The following is a 17,500-nucleotide window of genomic DNA, read 5'->3' on the forward strand; positions in this document are numbered from 1 at the left end:
TTGTTCAGACTTCGGTATTTATACCAGATAACAAATTAGGCCTACCTTTCAGAAGAAACATGATATGAAAACCATATAAGGAGTTTTTCCCGATGATATATATTTATATATTGTATTATATATGTTATTAATTGTGAAAAATACGTGCAGACGATCCATACCAAAGGGTCAACCGGGCAGGCCTTGACCCAGCAGAAGACACTAGAATACAATAACCTGGAACGTGATATAGGTGACGTCATAAATATACTTTTTATCCCAACCACCAGAGGGCCAAACACGGACATGTTTAATAGTTGTTTTTATGGCGCGGATCTTTAGTAGCATATATATATATATATATATATATATATATATATATATATATATATATATATATATATATATATATATGTTTACGAGACCCTAGGGGTAGCCGTAAACATTATCAACTTTCAGTCGACTCATTGTGCTAAAAAAAAAATATTAAATAAGATTTAATTAAAGATATATCATCTTTCAGTACCAATAAAACAGGAAATATAATCAATACAAGCCAGATGAATACTATAACAAAGACTTTATTCAGTTACATCACCATTATTTTTCCGAAGATATATGTATAATTAGAAAGAAAAGATATGAAATAACCGGTGTTACAACATTTAAGTAATTAGTCATCTAATACTCTAATATTATTATATTAATTATTGCACTGATAGACACATTTCAAATATACCATTGAACCTCTCATTATGAAAAAAAAACAAACTCAAATGCTAAAACAAATAATATGAAATATATGAAATAAAATGGATGAGGAGAGTTTATATTAGAGATATAATACGTGACTACCATCACAAGGGTTAGTGCGCTGACTAGGTAGAAGGGGATGGAAAGTTCAGGTGCTACCCCCTGGCGAATCCAAATCCCCCCGAACCCATGAAACAGTGAACACCGTAAAGTAAGTAGCTTTGAAGTTACTAGTATATGTTTGTATCAAAGCAACATTAAACATACGGTATTGTGTGTATACTTGTGTTATATTAATTATTATAATAATTTTAATGAATGGACACATCCTAACATACCCCCCCTTAGAAAAAAGTTTGGATCAAGTGAGCAAAACTTTACATCTCTCTAGCGATAGATGTGTCAGGCAACTATGTTATCTTTCGGCCTTTTTATATGACGAATCCTCTATATGGCGCATATTTCTGCAATGCTAATACGTATTTTTAATTAGGACCCATCTCAACAACAACCTCTGTTCTGTTTTATTTCCTCATTTTCTCGTACAAAACTGAAAGCGGTTGTGATAACAGACAAACACAAGAACTTTATAAGGGGAACCAACAACAAACACTTCAAACTTCTCTAAAGCCGACAGTAATGCTAAAGCTTCTTTTTCTACCGTTGCATAAGCTGTCGTTTGATGAGGTTTCAATTCAGCACTTGGTAACACATCCGGGTGCAGAACACCGTCAGATCCATGGATGAAAGTAACACTGCACCATGAACCAACATCAGAGAGATTTCCGTTTCTATTATAAATTGTTTTCCTAAGTCTGGTAATCTGCAACACAGGTTTCTGCTGATAACATAGGCTTAATTCTCTCAAATGTCAGCCTGACACTCTGTTCCGTCCGCATGCAAAATTTCCTCATTAGGCATACTAAATCGGTAAGATGGGGCGGAAGGGGATTTCCAGCAAAATTCTTGCCCAAAAAACGAGTAACTATAGACTACCGCCACGCCTGGGAATCTGCGAAGGGCCTTACGATTGCTCAGGAGAGGGGAAGCTTATGCTAAAGCTTCGACCTTAGCCGTCGACTGGGGGCTACGTTTGGCCTCGCCCGGCAGTGTGGCCAAGGGAAGACCGAGTGTAGCAATGGCCAAACTACACTTTTCGGAAGAGTTGTACAGTGAAACTGTACTATCAGCAAACCGTCTGCACAAAGCACGAATTAAGGCTTTCTAAATGTTCCTGCCAGTCATACCTAGTAATCACGAGGTCATCTAAGATAAGCAAGATACACCTACCAGCCCAGCTATCAGGGGGTGGGATATTCATAGCCCTTTGAAAAACTCTGGAGGCAGGCTTCGGAGACCAAAAAGAAGTACCTTGTAGTGCCACAGTCCGTCGGGAGTTGGGGCGACGAAAGCAGTAATTTTCCTTAGGTGTTTTCACCGAGTCCTTATTTGGTAATAACCTTTTAATAAGTCCAATTTCGTCACATTAAAAACTTAGCTTTGACCAACACTGTCAATCCAATGTCATCGATACGGAATTTGCACGGCACAGCCGGGTCGCGGCTTGACACCCATCGTTCCACTCGTCTGTAGTCTGTACACATCCTCAAGGAGCCATCAGATTTTGGCACCAGCGACACAGGGGGACGCCCATTACCGCTGTCGCTCGATTCTGCTGAGGTCGTGCTCCAGTAGATAGTTCACTTCCTCTGCAAGGACCCTCCTCTTAGCTGACTGACTCGGTATGGCCGCCCCTAACTGCTTAATGGCCTTGACATTCGCGCAGCGAAAGTTACCTCGTGCTCCATCAGTCCTGCACGGCCCTGGAACACTCTTGAAAAAGCTAGTTCGGGAACTCATGAGAGGACCTTCTTTCCATGTCACTCGCTGCTGCTGAGATAAATGCGACAGTTTAGAAGATGGATCAGTCTAAGATGTCAGAATATGTTAAGCCTTAATGAGGGACATCAATGGAAGAAATCATGTTCACTAAAACACCAAAGTATTTCCACTCCATTACACTAAACACACAGCTAGTCCGCCTCTGATCTACAGCCTTGATAGGTTCTCTTCAGGTCTAGTAATGGGTAGGGTTTTAGTCTATAATTACATGAACCAAATTTGGTATTTACGTTTTCTGGGGTAGATATGACGTGTTCAGGATCACTTTCGTGTGTTTCTTAAGAATAACAAATGGACCTTCAAATTTAGACTGCAATGGGTTCTTATACAAAGGGATGAAGTAAGTAAACAATAATACTTTATCTCCAGAGATTAAAACTCCCTATTTTCACATTTCTTAACGTATTCAGTTTTCATTTTTCAATTGGGGTGGAGTGTATGTGCATCGCGCAGGAAATTCTCGTTGAAGCGAATTTCATTAACAAGCATTTCAATCTAGCATTAAATCTGATCCACATACAATGGCAGATGATACTTTGTTTTATCACCAAATCCAACTTTCTCCTTTAAAACACGAACAAAGGTCGCTTCTTACCTCGTTCCATAAACCAAACTGAATGGACTAAAACCAAGAGTGTCCTGATGTACTTTCCCTTATGGCAAACACATTAAATGGAACTCCCTCATCCAATTTTTTTTTCTTTACCAGACTTTCATACAAAACTTCTTAAGCATAGCCTTCAAGGTCTGGTGGAAGCGTTCAAGGGCAACCCTGGGACTGCGGATGATAAGCAGAAGATAAGTATTGCTTGATGCCTCAAGACTTTTCATTACCTGCTGAAAGAGGGAGGAAGTAAAGTTGGTAGACCCTGGACGCGCCATTGTACTACACGAGGTATACCATACCTAGTGAAGAAATTTACATAGTGCTTTTATAACATTTTTAGAAGTAATTCTTCGCATGGATTATAGCCGTTCGGGGTATCTAGTAGTATGCAGCTACCGTTTTATTGTTGAGTAGAAGAACTGATTACCGTTACGACTTTTTATGGGAGGGGACCGACACAATCTGTTGTATAAATTACCTTAACTGAATGGTTCGTCGATGACAGGAATGGGTGCCGGTGCCAAAATCTGATGGCTCCTTGAGGATGTGTACAGACTACAGACGAGTCAACGATGTGTGTCGAGCCGCCGCTGTGCCACTACCCAGTATCGATGACATTATTGACAGTGTTGGTCAAGCTAAGTACGTGACGAAATTGGACTTGTTAAAAGGTTATTACCAAATAAGACTCGGTGAGAACACCAAGAAAATTGCTGCTTTCGTCACTCCCGACGGACTACGGCACTACAAGGTACTTCCTTTTGGTCTCCGAAGTGGCCCAGGAGTTTTTCAAAGGGCTACGAATATTGTGATATCTGGGCTGGTAGGTGTATCTGCTTATCTAGATGACCTCGTGATTACTAGTATGACTTGGCAGGAACATCTAGAAAGCCTTCGCGCTTTGTGCAGACGGTTGCTGAAATAGTTTCATTGTAAATCTTCTGAAAAGCGAGTTTGGCCATGCTACACTCGTCGTCCTTGGCCACTCTCGGGCGAGGCAGAGTAGCCCCAGTCGACGCGAAGTCGAAGCTTTAGCAAAGCTTACCCCTCCGAGCAATCGTAAGGCACTTCACAGATTCCTAGGTATGGCGGGATTCTATAGACGTTTTTGTAAGAATTTTGCTGAAATCTCCGCCCCGCTTATCGATTTAGTGAGTCCGAAGAAGAAATTTGCCTGGACGACAGAGTGTCAGGCTGCATTTGAGAGAATGAAGCTCATGTTAGCAGAACCTGTGTTGCAGTTACCAGACTTTGGAAAACAATTTATAATAGAAACGGACTCCTCTGATGTTGGGCTAAATTGAAAACTTATCAACGTAGCTCTGCAACGGTAGAAAAAGAAGCTTTAGCCTTACTGTCGGCTTTAGAGAAGTCTGAAGTGTATGTTGATGGTTCCCCTTATAAAGTTCTTGTGTATTCTGACCACAGCCCGCTTCAATTTGTACAAAAAATTAGAAATAAAAATCAGAGATTGTTGAGATGGGCCTTGGCATGTAGAAATATGATAGAGGTTCGTCATATAAAAGGAAAAGATAACAGTTGCTGACACTCTCTAGAGATATGTAGTTTGCTCACCTAATCAAACTTTTTCTAAGGGGGGGGGATGCTAAGAGTGTCATTCATTAAAGATATGAATAATAACTAAGATAACCAAAGCGCTATTTGATGTTACTATATACAAACATAGCAAATAACTTCAATGCTACTTCACTGTGTTCACTGTCTCATGGGTTCGGGGATTTGGATTCATCAGGGGGTAGCACCTGAACCTTCTCCTACTAGTGTATAACCCTTGTGTATAATCCTTGTGTGGTAGTCACGTACGTATAACTCTCCCTCATTCATTTATTGGTTTTTCATGTTTTAGCATTTAAACTTCATAAAGAGGGGTTCACTGTCTATTTGAAATGTGTCTATCAGTGTATATATTAATATAATATAGTATTAGCAGATTAAATCTTAATGGAACACCGGTTATTTCATATATTTTCTTTGTAGTTACACATTATATTTTCGGAGATAGTGGTGATGGTAAATGAATGAAGTGGTTTATACTATTCATCTGCGTATTGATTATATTTCCTGTTTTATTGGTACTATAACATCTATCTTTCCTAAAATCACACAATAAGTCCGACTATAGTTGCTAATGTTTACGGTTACCCCTAGTCATAACAATGTATATATTTTATTTTATTTTTTATATTCTGGTACTTAGATTTATTTTTTCAAGGCGTACTTTGAAGGTACGTAAATGCTGTAGGCCGTATACGAGAGGGCAGAGCCTGAGCGGGAACCAGTCGTTGGGCGTACATTGCCGTACAATATATACCTAGCATCTTTAGCAGTTCCTGGGCGAAAGGTTGTGGTCACAACAGGGAAGTGTTTTGTCAACACAAAACACCGTGTACTTTGATGGTTTGACCGCGGTCCCCACGTCTAATGTCATCTTTGCGCATGGCCGTCATCCATTTTCCTAATGAGTTAAATAAAACACTATTCGTAACCCATGCGGGCATTGTCCGCCGTGTAGACATGGCTTACATTTTTTACTGGTTTCCCTTCACTGCTTTTCCAATGGTTACTTATATATGTGTCTCGCTGTATCCATGTTGCTAACTTTGTGCTTAACTTAACTGTCGTATTTGATTACCAATCGTCTACCTACCAAGATTACATGGTGCGATTCTGTTAAACAAAATTGATTTTACAGTAATTAATGAGTATATACAGACTGGAAGGGTAACCAGTATCTCTCACGATAAAGGATTGTAACTAAAATGCTCTATATTATAAGAACTTTATTCAAAATAAATATAAGATTAATCCCATGGTACGCTTAAAACTTTTCTTACAACAGCTTATGAAAATCACATTCATAAATTTATTGGCTACAAAAAGAATGAGCATGTAATATCTACGGTAATGCTGATATATGTTTGTTTTTTTAAGCAAGTAAAATAAAAGGAAAAAATCTTCCACAGTCTATAATTGTGATTTCCACATCACATAGCAGAGAATACCACTACCCTTTAATATTAGGTAGCTTATTTCAGCACCATCATCCTCGGAGCAATGTTCATAGCCATTAGTTCTTGGAACAACAGCTTACAAGCATATGGTAACCGAACTTGAGAGATCTGAAAAAAAAAAAGTCAATGAGCAATCAACTCTGAAAGGGAAAAAATAAATAAATATGCCTAGCCAATATAATTCTCTTCAGAAAAGTTCATGTTTCTACTAAAGAATCCCCAAATACTATACCTGAGTTTTGTTGCGACATCCTTTGCATTCAAACGTGTTGTTACGAAGATTAGCAATACACATGAGGCCACACAGATTGCACACGTGTACTGCATATGGATCACTGACTTCAAACAGACGTTCCCTTAAGAACTGAGCTGCGCCGTGAGCAATCTGACAATCACGTTCCATCTCGCCAAAACGCAAACCACCCTCTCTGTTGGGAAAGTTTAACCATTACACAAGGGCTGTAAACTGACTGTTAGTAACAAAGATAAACAACTTCAACATGTATTCAGTTATCCTAGAAGCAGATGTTTATCCCTAATACACAAGAGATTACAAATTTGTCCAACAAATCCCTGCTCTCTTCTATTTCATTGAGCAGAGGAGTAAGCAACAGAAAACCAATGGCTAATGGCAATACAAACCTTGCACGACCTTCCATAGGCTGCCTGACCAGAATCTGCACAGGTCCTCTTGCACGTGAATGGATCTTGTCGTCCACCATATGCTTAAGACGCTGGTAATAGGTTGGAGTCAAGAAGATCTGGGCATTCATCTTTCGGCCAGTGTGTCCACAGTGCATTACCTGAAAACAATTTTTGTTTATGCAACCTTAAAAACTATAGAAATAGACTGCCAACAGAAAAAAAAAACTATATGGTATGCTTCAAACATCCAAAAACCAAAATTCCTTCCCATTTCAAAATTAGCAATATAATGTAGTCTAGTTTTACCCTTCTATGCATAACAAATTATCTATTATAACAAACTTAAAATTTTGTAAAGCAGCATTGTAGTTTTTCAGCTGATAAAAAAAAATCAAACCCACCTCATTGCCTCTCAGGTGATAGCCATACTCCTGCAGCAGGTTGGAGATCTTTTGTACATTCACAGCATCGTTAAACGGAGTAGCATCACCAATTTCCCCTTTGTTTGCTCCAAGCTTACCTTGGAGAGCTTCAATTAAATGGCCAATTGTCATACGAGACGGAATGGCGTGAGGATTAATGATAATGTCTGGGGTGATGCCTTCCACTGTGAAAGGCATGTCCTGAAATTGAAAGAAATGAGGATATGAAATATTTCTTATATTATCAATTCACAAAAAAAGAAATAACAAGAGAACTCTTAATATTCCATTTGATTGCAATGTGTATACATAGCACTACTTTTACCTATTATAAAGGTCTATGAATAGTCTACTTTTTTTCTACTTCTTCTAAATGTTTTTTTCTATGTTAACCCACTCATGACGGGGGCATTCCAGCCTTGCATGTTACAATGCCAGGGCTCTCGAACGCATAGGCCTAAATCAGTTAAATAAACGACGCCGTATGATGTCAGCCAGCGAACCCGCCTTTAATGCGCGGTACCTGTGGTGTACCACCCGTCCAGAGAGGGTTAAAGAATGGTCCTCATCAAGTACCAATATTGGCCTGGAAAATATGGAAAAATCAACTCTAAAAAATTACGTAATCCTGTGAAAGAACCTCACCTCTATTCTGTACTGGATACCACAAGTACCCTTTTGTCCGTGACGTGAAGCAAACTTGTCTCCAATCTGTGGAATTCTCACAGATCGCACACGAATCTTAGTGAAACGATCTCCATCTACATTTACTGTCAACATCACCTGGAAAAAACAAAGCAGTTCAAGATTAATCCAAAGCTTTATCAAACAGACCACAGATATCAGACAATGCAATTATACTTCAAGCAATATAAAAATGTTTTAATCAACAAGGGAATTATCTTAAAACACTGAAAACACAACACAAAAATCTACAAACCAAGCTCATGACAGGATATTCAAAAGCCCTGGGAATACTTCCCAACCCTCATGGCCTCAAACCATACTTACTTGGTCAACAATACCAGTTTCTGAGCCTCTCAAGAACACACTAGAATCTCTCTTGGAGAACCTTCTAGTCTGGCCTTCCAGCTCATCCTCGTTTTCAGGGAGGGTGATGGTTTTGCCGATGATAACGTCATCACCGGACACACGCATTCCAGGAGAAATGATACCGTCATCGTCCAGTTTGTCGTAGATAGCGTGCCTCATGCCCTGACATGTCTCTCTTGATGGTTTTTCAAATATCTAATGCATTACAAAAATGAAAATGTTATTTAGGTAAAAAAATAAAAATAAAATAATGTATTTCAAAGATATTGATTCTTTGGTAACTGATTTCTTTATCATTTAGTAACAATTGTATATTCCACTATAGAAGTCACCAATAAGTTTACAAACATATTTTCAAAAATACTTATTCAAGCCATTCAACCAGTACGTACACACTGAAAGAAAAGAAAAGTGCATGTAAGAAAAACATATCACATTACAGAAATGTTGCATGTAATAAAGAAAAACATATTACAATATAGAAATATTGCCATACCAATGAAGTATCTTAAAAATCATATTTCACAACTACCTATTAAGTGCAGAATTTACATCACTGCTAAAATTACTATATAATTAGATAAGTAAATAAAGATCTACTCTTTTTACATACAACAGATAGGTAAGTGCAGTGTAAATTTCTCCTTAATCTTTCCGAGACAGCCCACATTTAAAACGTTCAAGCCTGGACTGGGCATCTTGAGATGTTTTGTTTGCTATTATTTTCAATTATTGCCATTATTGCTATTAGTTGATATAATATAAAAGTCTATGTATGTTATATTAGCCTTTGGTATGATGGCATTAGTTACATAACTGATGGATTAACTAGCTTGTATTTTGAACAAAAAAATGTAGTGCAAAAGTGATTCACCCTCATGAAAAATGCTCATAGCAGAAGGGTCAAAAGCTTAATTACGCTATGTATATAAAGCCAGATACAACTTTATATTTGAAACCTACAGTCAATTGTATATTCTCCATGTTTTCTACACATACAAGCTGTTAACTATTCCAATATCCATTTTCTCCAAACCATACAGATTGCAACCTTACTATCATGGTACAAACTTAATCAGGATTGAATCTATGTACCTAGAAAACTATTAAAAGTGAATAACAACTTACTTCTTCCTGCATGCCAGTGCGTCTAGTCTCTGAATCTTTATAGGATCGGTAGAAACAGGATCTGAAGAAGCCACGTTCCACAGTGGACAAATTCATAATAACAGAGTCCTCTTGGTTGTAACCAGTGTAGCAAGCAATTCCTACAATGGAGTTAATACCTGCAAAAAAAAATATAATACTCAGTATCAGAAAATCTTGTCTATGTAATGTAGTTCTGCCAATATATATCAAGTATAATCCCCAGTATATAAAATTCTTACATATTAGTCATAGTGAAAAAACAAAATTACAAACTCTCGTACTTTTAAATCAATACCTCTATCCCATTGTGCACAAAGATAAATTGTCTACTAAAGACGAAATTATAATGCAATTACAAACAAAACATTAAATTCTTCACACCTGCAGGCAGTTCTCTGAAACGAAGGTATTCCATGGACCGTGTAGTCACAAGTGGCTTTTGAGGGTAGAACAACACGTGGGCCAGAGTGTCCATCCGTACGTGGAAGTTGGTAATATAGACACCCATAGCCTGCTTACCCATAGCACTCTGCAATACACAACAAAAAAGGATGGTAAAATGAAACTACATACAAAAAGAGAAATACATGTGTATGCTACATACTGCTACAACTAATATCTTCTGGCAAGCAACTTAATATTTTTCAAGTAAACGCATGTGTCTTCAAAACAGGTGAAAGTACCTATTACTCCCAGTAAAACAAAGGCTACCCATCACATACCTGGTAAGTGTTACGAGGAGACTGGTTGTGATCAGGGAAAGGAATAATGGAAGCACACACTCCAAGGATCATAGCAGGATGAATCTCACAGTGAGTGTATGTGTTACAATAGGTCTTCTCCTCCTCTATACCAAAGTCCTCAAGAGACATAGCAATCATGATGGTCTCCTCCTCAGAGCAGTCAATATACTCCACCACACCACTGGCAACCAGATCCTGCCAACTAAAAGAAAAAACACTCTGTATAAGCTTGGTAACTCAGCAAGTACTCTATAAAATACAGATCTTGTAATTTTCATAGGAAGATGTATGGAGTCCTTTGTAATTCAAATGTGATTTTCTGAGACAAAAAAATAGAATTCTAAACCATTTACTCTATCCCTTTATCTCATTGTAGCTTTTACCTAAACATATATCATGTAAAATCAGCATTAACAACAAGATTTGATATATGATTAAAACCACTCACCTGAAGTTATTGTACTCTCTCTCCTTCAGTAAATCAATGTGTCTCTTCTTCAACAATAGTTTACCATTCTCCACAACCAACAGTGGACGACAGATACGACCAGCATCAGTGTAGATACGGATCTCCTTGTCACGGATATCTCTGACCATGCACACCTAGAAGGAAGTACTTCAGTATTAGCAAAAGAAAAAAAAAATGCCTAATAAGCCATGACTAATGGTAAAGTTAGTTACACAAGTCACAAAGCTGCATGAAGTGAGTGAGGAGAGTAATTAAAGTATTCAACTTCAATGGGAAAAGGTTATATATTACTATAATAATTATGAATATATATAATTATACCCTCTTCAAAAAAAAAGAAAATTTGATTTACCTCAGATACAATGATATCCATCTGACGTCTGAGCTTACGAAGTGTCATGATCAGCTGTTCTGGGTCACGATGGATACCAACCCAGCATCCATTGACAAAAATCTTTGTTGCACTGAAAATATATGCTAGTATTAATAAATTTTTACATTAAACCAATCCCCAATGTATCTGAAAAGTAATTGCTTTTTAATAATATTGTGATCTGATTAATGAAAGTCTGCTGTTTACAATTACTCACTGACAACAGGAGTGAATCTATACATGTACTTTCTGATATGGTTTTTGCTTTGTTTTTTTTAGTTTGTCTTTTTTTACACATAGATGATTCCACAAGGGCTAAATCACCAAGAAGTCAATTAGTAGGTCTACCTCACTTAAATTTACATGATAGTTACTAAAATGGCTATATCATAAATCTTAACAGCATAATCAAAATCATGAACCATAACCATTACACAAACAAAACAAATAAAGGAATAAATATAAGCAAAATGTTATGTAACTAGCCAGAGATAGGCAGGCAGTTGGTGGAGGCACCTGGCACAGCAGCTAGCATTACAAATTGCATCCCCAGAATGCAGTCCACCCAGGTATACACACCTGGTGTAATCTGGTTACATAGCAAAATTTGCAAAGAGCAAGCAATGAAGGTTTAAACATAAATGCCAACTATATATACATACTCATAAATAGATGATGGAGCAATTTCCTCCAAATTCTCCATAGACCACTCCTCCAAGAACTCAAGAATGGGTGCAGGCTGCGATCCGACAGAAATGTATGACATGAGAGCCAGGTTCTTCACAAGACCGACAGCAGCTCCCTCTGGTGTCTCGGCAGGACAGATCATGCCCCAAAGAGAGTTGTGAAGCTGACGTGGCTTGGCCAATTTACCATCTCGTCCAATGGGAGAGTTAACACGTCGTAAATGTGACAAGGTTGAGGCAAAAGTCAACCGGTTCAACACCTGAGGAGTCGAATCAAAAAGTTATATGTATTCCTGGATAATAAAATAGAATCTTGGTTAAGTGAAAAATAAATAATAAATACTAAAGAATTCTATAGAGTAATAACCTGATTTTTATTTAAAACATTAACTATCCAAGTCCAACCTATGCAAGGGATTGTCAATTACATAATATATAGTTTGGCAATCATAGTAGTACCCTATCATATGATACAATATAAGACAACATATAATGGTATGTGACACAGCCACATATATCCCTACCTGAGATACTCCAGCCCTAGCCTGATGGGCCTTCTTCTGGTCGCCCCAGTTGCCAGTAGCGAGGGAATATCGCAGACCATCAGTGATAAGTTTTGGTTTAACAGCAGCATCCAGACCATATTCCTGACCCTTGTCCAGGAGTTTTTGTGCATGCATGCGAACTTCTTTCATCAAACTCTTGAACAGTCTGGAATGAGTATTAGTTATGACAAGACCTTATACAAACTCAAAGAAAATATCAACATATTTTAAAAGATTCTACTATTATTTGAATTATTAGCTTTCAGCTTTAAAGGTCACTCACCCTCGGAAAAGCAATGCCATGAGCGGTCCAGCCAAGTCCAACCTCTTGTTTCCATAGTGATCACGATCGTCCAGTTCTCGTCGACCAAGAGCAGCCAGCAGCAGCCTGTGAACCATGTAACCCAAGAAATAGGCTTTCTTGGTTTCGCAGAAGTCTGATACACCCACATGGGGTAACATTTCCTTCTGCAGAATTTCACGAGCGTATTTTATACGCTTTTCTTTTGTTACACCTGGGCGAGCTCCACGGCCACCAATGAAGTTGAGAGCAACATTTTGCTCCTGAATCACAAAAGCTTCATCTAAGGATGGCTTTACCTGTAATGGATAAGAAAAAAAAATTGGTATGTAGTCCTACCTAATAACCATATCCAACAAAAATCCCTGTAAAATTCCTTATTACCTTTCACATCTTATCTAAAAGGGTAGAAAAGATTATTTATTAAAAAAGTCATTATAACATATTTATAAAAAAAATAAAATTAAATCACTAGTTCTACCAAAGACAATACAATTTTTTTTTATCCACATACTGCATTAACCCACTGCGTACGGGTGTCATGACATACATGACGTAGGAGCTTTGGCCTGACGACGGGCGTCATGACGTACATGACGTTCGGGGATTTTGGAATACTATGCTATTTTATTGTGCTATGAAAAAGGAATGAGTGATGATGGCTACTGCAGTCATAATTACTATAATTACCGTAATACCGTGCTAGCTTAACGTCCAAAATCTAGATGGCACCACTTTTTCCAAGCACCAGCAGGAGAGAGAGCCTTGAATGGCACCCATCCACGGTCTCTAGCAAGCACTGTCTCTATAGAGCGATGGCACACACTAAGTTGATGAACCCTTGCTCAAAACTACCGCCTTTCATTGTGGCACTCACAGTCACAAGCACAGGTTTCATTCCTCTTCTCTACCTCTTCTTGTTATTTTTATTGTAGGGGGTTATATGTTTCGTATTCGTTCATGACAGCACAAAAATACGAAAAAAATATAGTTGCCTTTTGTCCTCCCATAAAACAGCAATACTTCTATCACACTGAGTATAAAGAAAATAATGAGCTAATATGGATAATATACTACAATTTTAGTCTACTGCAGCACTGGTAGAGCCTGTCATATGGCATATATAAGTCTCTAAACTCAATAAAACACACAAAAAAACAAAACACAAAAAACGCTCTAGTTTTTCAATGAATGACTGAAAGAGAGTGGGAATGTTCAAATTATAATGGTTCAAGCAGTCTCTCTTTAAAATAAAACTTATCCCGGAGGCTGGGCAAGCATGTTTATCCCCGTCTGCAATGGGTTAATAATATATCACAAAATATTTTCCCTCAAACTAATTCCTAAATTTAAACCTTACCATCTCCATCATTTCTGGATCATCAAAGTCGTAGATAATATGTTCAAGAATATCACGATCAGCCACAAAGCCCAAAGCACGGAACACAATCATGATGGGAATCTCCTGCTTGACATATGGGAGGACACCAATGATACGCTGACCAATGGCCGACTTCTTTGCACTCTGTTGAAAGAAATGAAAAGCTTAGCATATATATTATCTAACAATTCATTGTAAAGTATTTCCAAAATGACTAATGCTTTGAGAACCTATATGTCTAAAATAAAAAAGATTTACACAAAAGCTTTATTCTTGAATTTCATCAAATGGTTTATCATTCATGAAATATAAAACCCTTAAATTCCATCAATTATTGCCAAGCAAACAAATACCCACAAAATGAATCATTGAAGTGTTCCCAGATGGATTATAACAGTTTTTGATAAATCATATACTGTGCACTCCTTTCTATGTTAGTTATGCTAGTCCTAATCTTTTTACAGACAGATATTTACAGAATACTTACACTTCCACCCCTGGCCATCATGTTGACCCACAGTGTAGAGACAGGCCTGGCAGAATGTTCAATACAAGACCGAATTTCACACTTGTAAGCAAACTTGCCATCCTTCATGCTGAATACATACACAGTATTTGTGGCCATCTTTTCTTGAGCAATCAGTACCTGCAACAAAAGAATAAAGTATGAATACACCTATCTAAGGGAATTCTTGGATTCTGTATGAAAGTATTCTGTGGGCGCTGAAAAATAAAATCTTCAAAATTTACTTTCTCGGTTGGCTTAACCCAGTCACGACGGGGGCATTCCAGCCCTGCATGTTACAATGTCAGGGCTCTCGAACGCATAGGCCTAAATCAGTTAAATAAACGACGCCAGATGGAGTCACCCAGCGAACGGGCCTTGAATGCGCGGTACCATAGTGTACCACCCATCCAGAGAGTGTAGCAGACGGCGATCGCATCCCGACGCACCCCCGCATTGGTCAATTAGGAAACACCACCAGCCAATGAGGACACAGGTCAAACGGCAGGTCACGAGAGTAAACACGGCGCCCCGGGCTTAAAAGACGGGATGTCACGAGAAAAAGACAGTACACTCTTGACCTCACGCCGTAACGCCGCCACGCGACAACCCGCCATACGACATATATCCAGTGCTTTATAATAAACTAGAAAAACATTATAGACTTTCTGTTACGAACCAACAAGTGGTGACCCGGAGTAACTAGAAGATAGTGATAGTGTAGTGATATACAGTGCAACAAACATAGTGAAGTACAGTGTAAAGTGAAACGAAAGCAGTGATACAGTGCCAGAAAAAAAACATCAGTGCGAACATAGAAACCTCTTCTCCGCGCAGTGTGACCTCACCTCATTCCCTCCCTCCCTCCCTCTCTTTCTCACACATTCTCTCTATACACCATGACACCATCCATCGCACACAGTACTATTACAGCACTCCAGGCCCTCTTACCTCTCCCAGAGTGCAACATGCACGACCTCAAAGCCTGGTTTATACAGGTCGAAATGGCGTTCCAATCAAGAGGTATATCATCCCCAGAGGAACAATACTGCCAACTTGTACAACGCCTTCCCTCAGACCTCATGACCACCGTGATGGACGCGCTCGAGAATCCGCTTATTACTACGTATTCTCAGCTGAAAGCCGTCATCCTAGAGCGTGCTTTGCCGGACCCTATAGTCGCTCTCACCACCTTTCTCGAGAAGAGCGGCCTCCAGGGTCTGGCTCCTTCTCAGTTTCTCCGCCGCTTACGACGTCTTCTTAGCGACGCCAACCAGGTCTTGACTGATGATTATATAAAAAGCATAATCATCGGACGGCTTCCCCTTCACATCAGACCCGCAGCGGAGTGCTCCTTCCCCCCTTCCCTCGACGCTTTAGTAAAGACTCTCGACAAACTAGTCACCATACCACCATATCAGACCAATACGACTGCATCTATACACTGCAATACAACAAATGCCTTTTCGGAACAATTACAAATATTATCAGAAGAACTACAAAACATCGAAGCTACGATAATTTCACAAAACAAAAGAAGTATCTCATACCCAGATCGGTACCACCAAGACTCCTCCCCGTCTCCTCAGCGACGCTCCCGCTTCCCCTCCCACTCTCCTCAGCAACGCTCCCCCTCCCACTCTCCCCGGCGGCGGCCGCACTCCCCACCACGACATAATCGCAGCAGAGTCTCTCCTCCACGCCTCTCGGACCCCGAAAGACGGCACGATAGCCCAGTGTCCTGCAATGCCTTGCAGAGCATGCGGTGCCCACCCAAGCAGAACCACGATCTCTGCTGGTATCACCGTAGCTTCGGCCGCCAAGCAAGAAATTGTGCCCCTCACTGCCCATTGTGGCAGGGAGACGAACCACAGAAGGGTCTAACGGCGTCTTCCTCCCTCTTCCCCCGCAAGAAACGTCTCGTCTACTTGACAGACGTCAAGACAAACACACACTTCCTGGTAGACACAGGTGCAGAAATCAGCCTCCTTCCTGCCAGGCGCCAAGACAGATGTTCGGCGAACTCGCGTAACCTGCAGGCTGCGAACGGCGCTCTCATCCCCAGCTATGGTGAACGTTCCCTGACGCCTAGTTTCCAAATAGGAAACAAATCAACGCTCTTCCCTTGGCTATTCGTTGTCGCGGAGGTAGATTTTCCTATTCTAGGCGCAGACTTTCTGGAACATTTCGACCTTCTGGTGGACATAAAGAGACGCAAGATAAGCAGAGCAGGGGAATCCATGCGTGTTGCCACAGTCAATACTACTCCCCTATCGATCAAGCGCCTCCCTGCAACGTCGTGCCCATACAGGTCCCTTCTGAAGGACTTCCCAACGCTCTCCAACCCCCTCAACACAAACGAAATGCCACAACATTCAGTACGACACCATATCCACACTAAAGGCGCTCCCGTGTACAGCCGGCCGAGGCGCCTGAACCGAGAGCGATATCTGGAGGCTAAAGCGGAGTTCGACCACATGGAGAAGCTCGGCTACGTGCGAAAATCCAGTAGCACATGGGCATCGCCGCTTCACATGGTGAAAAAGAAGGACGGTGGATGGAGGCCATGTGGTGATTACAGGTTGTTAAATGCCCAGACAGTGCCAGACAGATATCCAGTCCCTCACATTCAGGATTTCTCACAACAACTATCCGGCTGCAACATTTTTTCCCGCATCGACTTGGTAAAAGCATTCCACCAGATCCCTGTAGCAAAGGAAGACATACCCAAAACAGCAGTGACAACACCATTCGGCCTGTACGAGTACCTGGTCATGCCCTTCGGTCTATGCAATGCCGCCCAATCATTCCAGCGTTTCATGGACGAAGTGACCCAAGGCCTCGAGAACACTTTCGTATATATCGACGATGTCCTCGTAGCAAGTACAGATGCGGACACCCACAAGCAACACCTAAAACACCTTTTCAGCCGTTTCTCCGAGTTCGGTATCATAA

General features: G+C 39.9%; 1 protein-coding gene across 1 annotated transcript in view; it reads right to left on the reverse strand.

Moving 5' to 3' along the window:
- Window positions 1-6,029: 6,029 nt before the first annotated feature.
- The window catches only part of Polr2B (RNA polymerase II subunit RpII140), a 20,375-nt gene continuing 8,904 nt past the window's right edge, over window positions 6,030-17,500 (reverse strand). The window contains exons 5-20 of the mRNA XM_043028015.2: window positions 14,528-14,686; window positions 14,020-14,184; window positions 12,642-12,958; window positions 12,338-12,524; window positions 11,790-12,073; window positions 11,107-11,218; window positions 10,734-10,888; window positions 10,265-10,487; window positions 9,924-10,071; window positions 9,522-9,679; window positions 8,352-8,588; window positions 7,986-8,123; window positions 7,320-7,541; window positions 6,916-7,076; window positions 6,506-6,701; window positions 6,030-6,381 (exon numbers count right to left, since the gene is read on the reverse strand). Of these exons, the coding sequence (XP_042883949.1) occupies window positions 6,289-6,381; window positions 6,506-6,701; window positions 6,916-7,076; window positions 7,320-7,541; window positions 7,986-8,123; window positions 8,352-8,588; window positions 9,522-9,679; window positions 9,924-10,071; window positions 10,265-10,487; window positions 10,734-10,888; window positions 11,107-11,218; window positions 11,790-12,073; window positions 12,338-12,524; window positions 12,642-12,958; window positions 14,020-14,184; window positions 14,528-14,686 (2,955 nt within the window). The 3' untranslated portion in view covers window positions 6,030-6,288. The remainder of the gene's footprint in view (window positions 6,382-6,505; window positions 6,702-6,915; window positions 7,077-7,319; window positions 7,542-7,985; window positions 8,124-8,351; window positions 8,589-9,521; window positions 9,680-9,923; window positions 10,072-10,264; window positions 10,488-10,733; window positions 10,889-11,106; window positions 11,219-11,789; window positions 12,074-12,337; window positions 12,525-12,641; window positions 12,959-14,019; window positions 14,185-14,527; window positions 14,687-17,500) is intronic.

This window comes from Penaeus japonicus, unplaced genomic scaffold, assembly GCF_977035675.1.
Source record: "Penaeus japonicus unplaced genomic scaffold, GWHDUDI00000001_assembly GWHDUDI00000027, whole genome shotgun sequence".
Taxonomy (NCBI): Eukaryota; Metazoa; Arthropoda; class Malacostraca; order Decapoda; family Penaeidae; genus Penaeus; species Penaeus japonicus.